Here is a 13,909-nt window from a genome sequence, read left to right as displayed (position 1 = left end):
ACTTATAACCTCAATCCAATGACATGGTGAAATGTTTTGTTGATTTCACGTTAAATTGACATTAGCTTACAACCAAAATTAAATCAAAACTAGATGTTGAAATGACGTCTGTGCCCAGTGGGTAGGGAGTAGGTGCTAGGGAGTAGGGGCTAGGGGTCCATTTGGAATTCAACAAGAGTTAGTTGTATCCTACAGGAAATCACATAGGATATTAACAACACCACCTAGTGGATCCTCCACACTCTGCACCCTGTCACAAGGAATATGTCCTCAACTAACTACACCCTGTCACAGAGAACATGTCCTCAACTAACTACACCATGTCACAGGGAACATGTCCTCAACTAACTACACCCTGTCACAGGGAACATGTCCTCAACTAACTACACCATGTCACAGGGAACATGTCCTCAACTAACTACACCATGTCACAGGGAACATGTCCTCAACTAACTACACCCTGTCACAGGGAACATGTCCTCAACTAACTACACCATGTCACAGGGAACATGTCCTCAACTAACTACACCTGTCACAGGTAACATGTCCTCAACTAACAACACCCTGTCACAGGGAACATGTCCTCAACTAACTACACCCTGTCACAGGGAACATGTCCTCAACTAACTACACCCTGTCACAGGGAACATGTCCTCAACTAACTACACTATGTCACAGGGAACATGTCGTCAACTAAATACATGATTCAATTATACTGGGTTTAGTTTGTTATTTACAGTGCAGTCAATAGATAGCTGGATTAGGTATTCCAAGAGTGGCCGAATATCTCTACATGTTATTTACATAGCACAGTGTAGTATTTAAATAGCACAGTGTAGTATTTACATAGCACAGTGTATTATTTAAATAGCACAGTGTAGTATTTACATAGCACAGTGTAGTATTTACATAGCACAATGTAGTATTTTCATAGCACAGTGTAGTATTTACATAGCACAGTGTAGTATTTAAATAGCACAGTGTAGTATTTTCATAGCACAGTGTAGTATTTGCATAGCACAGTGTAGCATTTACATAGCACAGTGTAGTATTTACATAGCACAGTGTAGTATTTACATAGCACAATGTAGTATTTTCATAGCACAGTGTAGTATTTACATAGCACAGTGTATTATTTAAATAGCACAGTGTAGTATTTTCATAGCACAGTGTAGTATTTACATAGCACAGTGTAGTATTTACATAGCACAGTGTAGTATTTACATAGCACAGTGTAGTATTTTCATAGCACAGTGTAGTATTTAAATAGCACAATGTAGTATTTACATAGCACAGTGTAGTATTTACATAGCACAGTGTAGTATTTAAATAGCACAATGTAGTATTTACATAGCACAGTGTAGTATTTTCATAGGACAGTGTAGTATTTTCATAGCACAGTGTAGTATTTACATAGCACAGTGTAGTATTTTCATAGCACAGTGTAGTATTTTCATAGCACAGTGTAGTATTTACATAGCACAGTGTAGTATTTACATAGCACAGTGTAGTATTTACATAGCACAGTGTAGTATTTACATAGCACAGTGTAGTATTTACATAGCACAGTGTAGTATTTTCATAGCACAGTGTAGTATTTAAATAGAACAGAGTGTGTGTTTGTCCCTAAGAATGTGTGTCTGTGTCTTGTAGGATGTGCCATTGTCTGAGGGACAGGGGCTCTTCCTGTTTACAAGGAATCTTCTTCCTGCCTCAGAGCAGTAGGGATGGTATACTCTCTAGTGTCATCCCCTTGGTCTATCTACTCTCCCCTAGATCTTTAGTACATACTAGAATGTAGTCCCCTGTAGCTCAGTTGGTAGAGCATGGCGCTTGCAACGCCAGGGTTGTCGGTTCGTTTCCCACGGGGGGCCAGTATGAAAATGTATGCACTCACTAACTGTAAGTCGCTCTGGATAAGAGCGTCTGCTAAATGACTAAAATGTAAATGTAGAATAGATAGTGTATGTCTCTGTACTAACACTTCCGGTATCTTTCTGTCTTTCTTTCTCTGTCTGTCTTTATCTCTCTGTCCCCCTCTCTCTCTCTGACTCTCTCTCTCTCTCTCTCCCGCTCTAGTGGCTAAGAGTCCTTGTTCCCCTCCTGAAAGGTGTGTGAGTCGCAGCAGCCAATCATGTGGCTCCTTCTCCATCACACCCTTCACCACCAGCAAGGAGAACCTGCCTGTACTCAACACACGTATCATCTGCCCTGGTACATCCTACGGTATATGCGCGCCATGCACACATACATACACACTTCACATACACATGCACACTTCATCTTCTATGGTTCGTGCTCATGGGTATACACACACACATCTGCCCTGATACATGTACACACACACGCACACACACACACACACACGCACACACAGAATGTCATATCTTCATAGCAATATTCGGTAATACCGGCACTGAACACAAGGGGGCGCTATTTTCAGCCTCTATAATCCAAAGGTTAGCAATGCTAACAAATACATGTAAAAATCCCATAGAGAATGTCAACTCAATGGTAACGAGTGCATTGCGAACATTTTATACAGTCTCTGACCTAAAGTATTTGCAGGACAGACATCCCAGCTCATAAAGTTATACAAGTAACTCAAAAATGCTACTTACAGTTTGCTGCACACACAAAATAAATATTAGACAGCAAGGCTCTTGATCCAGGAGGGGATTCTCTGCTGTTACCAAGCGAAGCTTGATTTAGATAGCTAGCTACTAAATGAGCATTAAGCACATTTTAGACAGTTAAAGTTGCAGACAGTTAAATCACTCTGCCATTTCCTGATTGCAAAAAGTATAATAGTTCGCCTAATTTCAGTTTATGTGACAAAACAAGCAATGTGTAGTGTAGAGAAACATAGTACCATCTAAACTGCTGTGAAATATATTTTCAAAAAACCAAAATATTGTATTTTCAGCTGGCTGAAGCTGGGGTTCAAAACCGAAAGTTAAAGACGCACACACACACACACACACACACACACACACACACACACACACACACACACACACACACACTAATTGTTTGCCCTGATACATGTAGACATACCACTCACACACACAGCAGTCTCTAAGAATATTGCTGTTTCTCTGTACAGGTTTGCGTGCTGGTCTGGCAGCCTCAATAGCTGGTAGCTCCATCATCAGTAAGATGCTGCTGGCCAATATCGACCCATTTGGAGCTACGCCCTTTCTGGACTCTGACCTGGACTCACTGTAAGACCCTCTGACCTCTCACCTCTGACCTTTAGGCTACTATATTAAGAAAGTTTCAGACTGGCCCCTTTTGGTGACCTTTAGGCTACCATATTCAGAAAGTTTCAGTCTGGACCATTTTGGTGATCAAAACATTCATTTTTTAAAAGGTTTGTGTAGTTTTGTGTTATTTTCTGTGTCTCTCTATCTCCCCCACAGAGAGGGCTTTAGTGAGAAGTGTGTCATGAACAACTACTTTGGCGTTGGGCTGGATGCTAAGATCACCTTGGAGTTCAACAACAAGAGGGAGGAACACCCAGAGAAGTGCAGGTGAGCTCTAGTTTTATCTCTCCTCTCCTCCCTCACCCCTCTCTCCTCCCTCATCCATCTCTCCTCTCCTCCCTCATCCATCTCTACTGTCCTCTCACCCCTCTCTCCTCTCCTCCCTCATCCATCTCTACTGTCCTCTCACCCCTCTCTCCTCTCCTCCCTCATCCCTCTCTCCTCTCCTCCCTCATCCCTCTCTCCTCTCCTCCCTCATCGCTCTCTACTGTCCTCTCACCCCTCTCTCTTCTCCTTCATCCCACTCTCCTCTCCACCCTCATCCCTCTCTCCTCTCCTCCCTCATCCCTCTCTCCTCTCCTCCCTCATCCATCTCTACTGTCCTCTCACCCCTCTCTCCTCTCCTCCCTCATCGCTCTCTACTGTGTTCTCATCCCTCTCTCCTCTCCTCCCTCATCTCTTTCCTCTCCTCCCTCATCCATCTCTACTGTCCTCTCACCCCTCTCTCCTCTCCTCCCTCATCCATCTCTACTGTCCTCTCATCCCTCTCTCCTCTCCTCCCTCATCCCTCTCTCCTCTCCTCCCTCATTGCTCTCTACTGTCCTCTCACCCCTCTCTCTTCTCCTTAATCCCACTCTCCTCTTCACCCTCACCCCTCTCTCCTCTCCTCCCTCATCCATCTCTACTGTCCTCTCATCCCTCTCTCCTCTCCTCCCTCACCCCTCTCTCCTCTCCTCTCCTCCCTCATCGCTCTCTACTGTCCTCTCATCCCTCTCTCCTCTCCTCCCTCATCCCTCTCTCCTCTCCACCCTCATCGCTCTCTACTGTCCTCTCATCCCTCTCTCCTCTCCTCCCTCATCGCTCTCTACTGTCCTCTCACCCCTCTCTCCTCTCCTCCCTCATCCATTTCTCCTCTCCTTTCCTCCCTCATCCCTCTCTGCTCTCCTCTCATCTCTCTCTCTCCTCTATTGTCTCACCCTTTTCTCATTACACTCCTTTCTCTTCCTCACTATGTATCCCTCCCTCCCTTTCTCTCCCCCCCCACCTCCCTCTCTGGCTCTAGGAGTCGTACTAAGAACAGGGTGTGGTATGGGGTTCTGGGCACCAAGGAGCTCCTCCAGAGAACCTACAAGAATCTAGAACAGAAGGTTCAACTGGAGGTGAGAGACGAATCCATAGCATTAGAATTACTAGAAGGGACATTCCCATTCAAATCAATGTTTTGTGGTGGATAGAATGGCGGCCATATTGGGTGTAACACAGGGAACGATGGCCAGTACCTGCCCCTGCCCAGCCTGCAGCTTCTCCGTGTTGGAATAGAGCCTAACTGTAACTCTCTGTGTGTGTGTTTGTGTGTGTGTGTGCACGCACGTGTGTGTCCAGTGTGACGGTCAGTACATCCCCCTTCCCAGCCTGCAGGGCATTGCGGTGCTGAACATCCCCAGCTATGCAGGAGGAACCAACTTCTGGGGAGGAACCAAGGAGGACGACGTGAGTACTGTGTGTGTGTGTGTGTGTCTGGTTGGTACTTTGTGGCTGCTGGCTCAGTGTTGTATGAGACGAGACAAACAGAACAACACCACGTCTGGTTGTTACTGTTGTCCAGTACGTGTGTATCCTGCTTGAGCTGATTTAGTCTTGTGACAAGTTTCAGATGAGGGCCTCTCTGTGTGAGAGACTCAGTACATGGGCTGTTGACGGACTGGAGGCTTGGTTTGCCACACACACACACACACACTCCTGGTGGGGGACACTTTTTGGCAGGGGGACACTATTTGGCATGTCCAGTGAAATGACCTCTGTGTGTGTGACGTGGTGTTGTCATTTAGGGGCAGTGAGGTTACCTCTGTGTGTGTGACGTGGTGTTGTAATTTAAGAGCAGTGAGGTTACCTCTGTGTGTGTGACGTGGTGTTGTAATTTAAGAGCAGTGAGGTTACCTCTGTGTGTGTGACGTGGTGTTGTAATTTAAGAGCAGTGAGGTTACCTCTGTGTGTGTGACGTGGTGTTGTAATTTAAGAGCAGTGAGGTTACCTCTGTGTGTGTGACGTGGTGTTGTAATTTAAGAGCAGTGAGGTTACCTCTGTGTGTGTGACGTGGTGTTGTAATTTAAGAGCAGTGAGGTTACCTCTGTGTGTGTGACGTGGTGTTGTAATTTAGGGGCAGTGAGGTTACCTCTGTGTGTGTGACGTGGTGTTGTAATTTAAGAGCAGTGAGGTTACCTCTGTGTGTGTGACGTGGTGTTGTAATTTAAGAGCAGTGAGGTTACCTCTGTGTGTGTGACGTGGTGTTGTAATTTAAGAGCAGTGAGGTTACCTCTGTGTGTGTGACGTGGTGTTGTAATTTAACAGCAGTGAGGTTACCTCTGTGTGTGTGACGTGGTGTTGTAATTTAAGAGCAGTGAGGTTACCTCTGTGTGTTTGACGTGGTGTTGTAATTTAAGAGCAGTGAGGTTACCTCCGTGTGTTTGACGTGGTGTTGTAATTTAAGAGCAGTGAGGTTACCTCCGTGTGTGTGACGTGGTGTTGTAATTTAAGAGCAGTGAGGTTAACTCTGTGTGTGTGACGTGGTGTTGTAATTTAAGAGCAGTGAGGTTACCTCTGTGTGTGTGACGTGGTGTTGTAATTTAACAGCAGTGAGGTTACCTCTGTGTGTGTGACGTGGTGTTGTAATTTAAGAGCAGTGAGGTTACCTCTGTGTGTTTGACGTGGTGTTGTAATTTAAGAGCAGTGAGGTTACCTCTGTGTGTGTGTGACGTGGTGTTGTAATTTAAGAGCAGTGAGGTTACCTCTGTGTGTGTGTGACGTGGTGTTGTAATTTAGGGGCAGTGAGGTTACCTCTGTGTGTGTGACGTGGTGTTGTAATTTAGGGGCAGTGAGGTTACCTCTGTGTGTGTGACGTGGTGTTGTAATTTAGGGGCAGTGAGGTTACCTCTGTGTGTGTGACGTGGTGTTGTAATTTAAGAGCAGTGAGGTTACCTCTGTGTGTGTGACGTGGTGTTGTAATTTAAGAGCAGTGAGGTTACCTCTGTGTGTGTGACGTGGTGTTGTAATTTAGGGGCAGTGAGGTTACCTCTGTGTGTGTGACATGGTGTTGTAATTTAAGAGCAGTGAGGTTACCTCTGTGTGTGTGACGTGGTGTTGTAATTTAAGAGCAGTGAGGTTACCTCTGTGTGTGTGACGTGGTGTTGTAATTTAGGGGCAGTGAGGTTACCTCTGTGTGTGTGACATGGTGTTGTAATTTAAGAGCAGTGAGGTTACCTCTGTGTGTGTGACGTGGTGTTGTAATTTAAGAGCAGTGAGGTTACCTCTGTGTGTGTGACGTGGTGTTGTAATTTAGGGGCAGTGAGGTTACCTCTGTGTGTGTGACGTGGTGTTGTAATTTAAGAGCAGTGAGGTTACCTCTCTGTGTGTGACGTGGTGTTGTAATTTAGGGGCAGTGAGGTTACCTCTGTGTGTGTGACGTGGTTTTGTAATTTAAGAGCAGTGAGGTTACCTCTGTGTGTGTGACGTGGTGTTGTAATTTAAGAGCAGTGAGGTTACCTCTCTGTGTGTGACGTGGTGTTGTAATTTAAGAGCAGTGAGGTTACCTCTGTGTGTGTGACGTGGTGTTGTAATTTAAGAGCAGTGAGGTTACCTCTGTGTGTGTGACGTGGTGTTGTAATTTAAGAGCAGTGAGGTTACCTCTGTGTGTGTGACGTGGTGTTGTGACGGCTGTGCTGGGACAGAGCAAGCTGCTGGGAAGACATCCAGTGTAACTGATCCAACACACAAACTTGATATGTCTGAACTCAGAATCAGATAGTCTTCACATATATAACTTGGTCACTGCGGTAACACGTTTATTTTGATTGGCGATTTTCTGGATTTATCAAAGTCCCATCAGGTAGCCTGATTTCAGATGTGTCCATGTAAACAGGATTATTAGGGAAATCGCTCTTCTTGCAAAGCATGTAAATGTTTGAAACAAACTATTATATTAATCTGACTATCCACAATAATCATATTATTGTGTGCATGTAACTGTACTCAATGAGGGGTGTGATATCTTGAGTAGGGCTCCACCTAGTGAAATTACTCTGAACTACAATACATTAGATCACAGCCTCTCTCTGGGCCTTTGACGTGCAGCGAGCTAAATAGTAGAGATCTGCTTTGAAGAGGCATTTATAAGTGGATCAGAGCAGAGAAATGTTGTAGTAGAATTATGTCTGATTCATCATTACCTTGACCTTATCGTGGACAGTGTGGACAGAGAGATCAATATCAAGTCAGAGGAACCTTTCACTCCATAGTCTTCAATCTAAACTCCAACCCCCTGTTTTCACTAGACGATTTGGAGGTGAAGGAAATGTCAGAAGACAGTTTTCAATGAAGGGAGATCAATGATGGTGATGGTGATGATGATGACATTTTGCAGGATGAAATCTCTTGAGATGCACCGTCTCGATTTCAAGAGTGTCCAAATAAAATAAAAATTAAAAAATAAAAATACTTAGTAGGAAGAAGAATATGGCAACTACTGTCTAATAACATTAACAATGAAATAATAATAATAATAATAATAATAATAATAATAATAATAATAATAAAAACGTTGTTCTACAACTAATAAAACTACTGCTACAGATACTAATACCACTAATAAAACTACTGCTACAGATACTAATACCACTAATAAAACTACTGCTACAGATACTAATACCACTAATAAAACTACTGCTACAGATACTAATACCACTAATAAAACTACTGCTACAGATACTAATACAACTAATAAAACGAAGTACCTATAATATATACATACATACAGTACACACAATAAGTATCATCCACATGCTCTAAAGCAGGGACTAATTCAAACCTGGGACACCAGGTGAGTGCAATTAACTACCAGGTAGAAACTAAAACCAGAAGTGTTTCGGCTCTTCAGGACCAGGATTGGGCAGCCCTGCTTCAGAGCAATGTACTGTAACTGTGTTATTATTATTTATTATTATTATTATTATTTCATTGTGTTTTAACCCATACCTCTGTTATTCTCTGTGTGTGTGTGTGTGTGTGTGTGTGTGTGTGTGTGTGTGTGTGTGTGTGTGTGTGTGTGTGTGTGTGTGTGTGTGTGTGTGTAGATCTTCTGTGCCCCGTCGTTTGATGATAAGATCCTGGAGGTGGTAGCAGTGTTTGGCAGTATGCAGATGGCTGTATCCAGAGTCATCAAACTACAACACCACCGCATAGCACAGGTAACGCACACACAGACACACACAGACACACACACACACACACACAGACACACACACACACACACACACACACACACACACACACACACACACACACACACACACACACACACACACACACACACACAGACACACACACACAGAGACACACACACACACAGACACACACACACACACACACACGCACACACACACACACACACACACACACACACACACACACTCCCTGTACTCTACTGTAGTGTTTGATCCTATGACTCTTTCCTCCACTGTCAGTGTCGCTCAGTGAAGATCACTATCCTGGGAGATGAGGGTGTTCCTATTCAAGTGGACGGAGAGGCCTGGGTACAACCTCCTGGAGTCATCAAGATCCAACACAAGAACAGAGCACAGATGTTGACCAGGGACAGGGTGAGAAAGAGGACAGTCAATAGAGATGATATGGAGCGGGAATCAGGGCTGGATTCAAATAAAATAAAATAACATTTTATCGATGTAGACGGAAGTATCGCGGAAGGTCTGTGTTAAAATTTTACTTTTTTTTTTTATTGACCCGACATATGCAGTGTTTACCGTGAATGCAATCTCTGCAAGCGCGGGAAAATTGCCTTTACATTTAAATCGAGCTATAACGCTGATCTTCTGCAATACTTCCGCAATACGGATTGAATCCAGCCTTAAACTGTTACTGTATGCCCTGTCTCTGTCCCTGTGTCTGTCCCTGTCTCGCGTTGTTTCTTCCCTGTCTCTGTCTCTGTCCCTGTCTCGCTTTGTTAATGTCTCTGTCCCTGTGTCTGTCCCTGTCTCTGTCTCTCTCTCTCTCTGTCTCTGTCCCTGTCACTGTCTCTCTCTGTCTCTGTCCCTGTCCCTGTCTCTGTCCCTGTCACTGTCTCTGTGTCTGTCCCTGTCTCGCTTTGTTAATGTCTCTGTCCCTGTGTCTGTCCCTGTCTCGCTTTGTTAATGTTTCTGTCCCTGTGTCTGTCCCTGTCTCTGTCTCTCTCTGTCTCTGTCCCTGTCACTGTCCCTGTGTCTGTCCCTGTCTCGCTTTGTTTCTGTCTCTGTCCCTGTGTCTGTCCCTGTCATGCTTTGTTTCTGTCTCTGTGTCTGTCCTTGTTTTGCTTTGTTAATGTCTCTGTCCCTGTGTCTGTCCCTGTCTGGCTTTGTTTCTGTATCTGTCCCTGTGTCTGTCCCTGTCTCTGTCTCTCTCTGTTTCTGTCCCTGTGTCTGTCCCTGTCTCTGTCTCTCTCTGTGTCTGTCCCTGTGTCTGTCCCTGTCTCTGTCTCTCTCTGTCTCTGTCCCTGTCACTGTCCCTGTGTCTGTCCCTGTCTCGCTTTGTTAATGTCTCTGTCCCTGTGTCTGTCCCTGTCTCGCTTTGTTTCTATCTCTGTCCCTGTGTCTGTCCCTGTCTCTGTCTCTCTCTGTCTCTGTCCCTGTCACTGTCCCTGTGTCTGTCCCTGTCTCGCTTTGTTTCTGTCTCTGTCCCTGTGTCTGTCCCTGTCATGCTTTGTTTCTGTCTCTGTGTCTGTCCTTGTTTTGCTTTGTTAATGTCTCTGTCCCTGTGTCTGTCCCTGTCTGGCTTTGTTTCTGTATCTGTCCCTGTGTCTGTCCCTGTCTCTGTCTCTCTCTGTTTCTGTCCCTGTGTCTGTCCCTGTCTCTGTCTCTCTCTGTGTCTGTCCCTGTGTCTGTCCCTGTCTCTGTCTCTCTCTGTGTCTGTGTCTGTCTCTCTCTGTCTCTGTCTGTGGATCTTAACTCCGTTCCACCCTGTGTCTCCTCCCTGCGTCTCCTCCCTGTGTCTCCTCCCTGCGTCTCCTCCCTGTGTCTCCTCCCTGTGTCTCCTCCCTGTGTCTCCTCCCTGCGTCTCCTCCCTGTGTCTCCTCCCTGTGTCCCTCCCTGTGTCTCCTCCCTGTGTCCCTCCCTGTGTCTCCTCCCTGTGTCTCCTCCCTGTGTCTCCTCCCTGTGTCACTCCCTGTGTCCCTCCCTGTGTCTCCTCCCTGAGTTTCCTCCCTGCGTCTCCTCCCTGTGTCTTCTCCCTGTGTCTCCTCCCTGTGTCTCCTCCCTGCATCCCTCCCTGTGTGTCCATGTGCAGGCGTTTGAGAACACTCTGAAGTCGTGGGAGGACAAGCTGAAGTATGACAAGCTGCCCCTGCGACCTCACCTCTACTCCCAGCAGTCTGTGGACCTGGCCACTGAGGAGGAGGTGGCCCTTGTACAGCTGGTTGCACGCGCTGCGGACGACCTCATCACCAGGTACACACACACACACACACACACACACACACACACACACACACACACACACACACACACACACACACACACACACACACACACACACACACACACACACACACACACACATACACACACACACACACACACACACACACCTCTCCCCTTGTCCAATCACAGGATCTGTGAGGCAGCCAAGACCAATGGGCTTTTAGAGCAGGAGCTGGCTCACGCCGTCAACGCCTCGTCACATGCCATCAACAAGACACACCCCAAGTTAGCCGAGGTAAGACATCATCAAGAGGATATGTGATATGAGGAGTGATATGAGGAGTGATATGAGGAGTGATATGAGGAGTGATATGAGGTGTGATATGAGGAGTGACATGAGGAGTGATATGAGGAGTGACATGAAGTGTGATATGAGGTGTGACATGAGGAGTGATATGAGGAGTGACATGAAGTGTGATATGAGGTGTGATATGAGGAGTGACATGAGGAATGATATGAGGAATGATATGAGGAGTGATATGAGGAGTGACATGAAGTGTGATATGAGGAGTGATATGAGGAGTGACATGAGGAGTGATATGAGGAGTGATATGAGGAGTGACATGAGGAGTGACATGAGGAGTGATATGAGGAGTGACATGAGGAGTGATATGAGGAGTGATATGAGGAGTGACATGAGGAGTGACATGAGGAGTGATATGAGGAGTGACATGAAGTGTGATATGAGGTGTGATATGAGGAGTGACATGAGGAATGATATGAGGAATGATATGAGGAGTGATATGAGGAGTGACATGAAGTGTGATATGAGGAGTGATATGAGGAGTGACATGAGGAGTGACATGAGGATTGACATGAGGAGTGACATGAGGAGTGAAATGAGGTGTGATATGAGGAGTGATATGAGGAGTGATATGAGGAGTGTGTGATTCCAGCTGTCTAATATCAAGTTTGTTTGTATTGCCTTGTACCCAGAGTATGGCCAGGAACACTGCTATAGAAGTAGCCAGTAATGTAAAGGCTTTACACAACGAGACGGAATCCCTTCTGGTGGGACGAGTATCACTGGTGAGTTACAATCTAGGAGGCTAAGCAAGGTCAGTTTAGCCTTTCCAAACCATAACCATTACCATTAGGAAGGAAAACGCAAGACTGACCTTAGATCAACGTCTCAGGGCAACGTCATCTTACTCACAGTCTCTGTACAGAAAATGTGTTTATCTCCTTCATACCCAACTCCTGTGTGTGCATGTGTGTGTGTGTGTGTGTGTGTGTGTGTGTGTGTGTGTGTGTGTGTGTGTGTGTGTGTGTGTGTGTGTGTGTGTGTGTGTGTGTGTGTTTGTGTGTGTACGTGTGTGTCCATCCACAGCAACTGGAACCCTCAGATGAAGAGTCTTTATCCAGTGCTCTGCAGAGTGTGGAGATGGAACTAGGCAAACTAGTAGATATTCCCTGGTTATACCATATACTGCAGCCTAATGAAGATGAGGTGAGAACACACACACACACTAGTAGATATTCCCTGGTTATACCATATACTGCAGCCTAATGAAAATGAGGTGAGAACACACACACTCTAGTAGATATTCCCTGGTTATACCATATACTGCAGCCTTATGAAGATGAGGTGAGAACACACACACACTCGTAGATATTCCCTGGTTATACCATATACTGCAGCCTAATGAAGATGAGGTGAGAACACACACACTCTAGTAGATATTCCCTGGTTATACCATATACTGCAGCCTAATGAAGATGAGGTGAGAACACACACTCTAGTAGATATTCCCTGGTTATACCATATACTGCAGCCTTATGAAGATGAGGTGAGAACACACACACACTCGTAGATATTCCCTGGTTATACCATATACTGCAGCCTAATGAAGATGAGGTGAGAACACACACACTCTAGTAGATATTCCCTGGTTATACCATATACTGCAGCCTAATGAAGATGAGGTGAGAACACACACTCTAGTAGATATTCCCTGGTTATACCATATACTGCAGCCTTATGAAGATGAGGTGAGAACACACACACTCTAGTAGATATTCCCTGGTTATACCATATACTGCAGCCTAATGAATATGAGGTGAGAACACACACACACACACTAGTAGATATTCCCTGGTTATACCATATACTGCAGCCTAATGAAGATGAGGTGAGAACACACACTCTAGTAGATATTCCCTGGTTATACCATATACTGCAGCCTAATGACGATGAGGTGAGAACACACACTCTAGTAGATATTCCCTGGTTATACTATATACTGCAGCCTAATGAAGATGAGGTGAGAACACACACACACTAGTAGTTATACCCTGGTTATACCATATACTGCAGCCTAATGAAAATGAGGTGAGAACACACACTCTAGTAGATATTCCCTGGTTATACCATATACTGCAGCCTTATGAAGATGAGGTGAGAACACACACTAGTAGATATACCCTTTTTATACCATATACTGCAGCCTAATGAAGATGAGGTGAGAACACACACTCTAGTAGATATTCCCTGGTTATACCATATACTGCAGCCTAATGAAGATGAGGTGAGAACACACTCTAGTAGATATTCCCTGGTTATACCATATACTGCAGCCTTATGAAGACGAGGTGAGAACACACACACTTGTAGATATTCCCTGGTTATACCATATACTGCAGCCTAATGAAGATGAGGTGAGAACACACACACACTAGTAGATATTCCCTGGTTATACCATATACTGCAGCCTAATGAAAATGAGGTGAGAACACACACACTCTAGTAGATATTCCCTGGTTATACCATATACTGCAGCCTTATGAAGATGAGGTGAGAACACACACACTCTAGTAGATATTCCCTGGTTATACCATATACTGCAGCCTAATGAAGATGAGGTGAGAACACACACACTCTAGTAGATATTCCCTGGTTATACC

At 45.1% G+C, this 13,909-nt stretch overlaps 1 protein-coding gene across 8 annotated transcripts in view; it reads left to right on the top strand.

Moving 5' to 3' along the window:
- The window catches only part of LOC121536485 (diacylglycerol kinase eta), a 103,459-nt gene that overhangs the window by 65,765 nt on the left and 23,785 nt on the right, over positions 1–13,909 (top strand). For 4 of the 8 annotated variants that reach the window (XM_041843801.2, XM_041843800.2, XM_041843798.2 and 1 more), the window contains 11 exons: positions 2,080–2,214; positions 3,107–3,224; positions 3,423–3,533; positions 4,549–4,645; positions 4,869–4,976; positions 8,612–8,725; positions 9,002–9,136; positions 10,812–10,972; positions 11,135–11,240; positions 11,942–12,034; positions 12,336–12,455. In XM_041843801.2, the coding sequence (XP_041699735.1) occupies positions 2,080–2,214; positions 3,107–3,224; positions 3,423–3,533; positions 4,549–4,645; positions 4,869–4,976; positions 8,612–8,725; positions 9,002–9,136; positions 10,812–10,972; positions 11,135–11,240; positions 11,942–12,034; positions 12,336–12,455 (1,298 nt within the window). Of the gene's footprint in view, positions 1–2,079; positions 2,227–3,106; positions 3,225–3,422; positions 3,534–4,548; positions 4,646–4,868; positions 4,977–8,611; positions 8,726–9,001; positions 9,137–10,811; positions 10,973–11,134; positions 11,241–11,941; positions 12,035–12,335; positions 12,456–13,909 lie in introns of all 8 variants that reach the window. The other 4 variants (XM_041843796.2, XM_041843797.2, XM_041843793.2 and 1 more) reach the window with 1 other exon arrangement.

This window comes from Coregonus clupeaformis, chromosome 23 (assembly GCF_020615455.1).
Source record: "Coregonus clupeaformis isolate EN_2021a chromosome 23, ASM2061545v1, whole genome shotgun sequence".
Classification (NCBI taxonomy): domain Eukaryota; kingdom Metazoa; phylum Chordata; class Actinopteri; order Salmoniformes; family Salmonidae; genus Coregonus; species Coregonus clupeaformis.
Note: the sequence above shows the minus strand (reverse complement) of the source record. Positions and strands in the feature narration are given on the sequence as shown.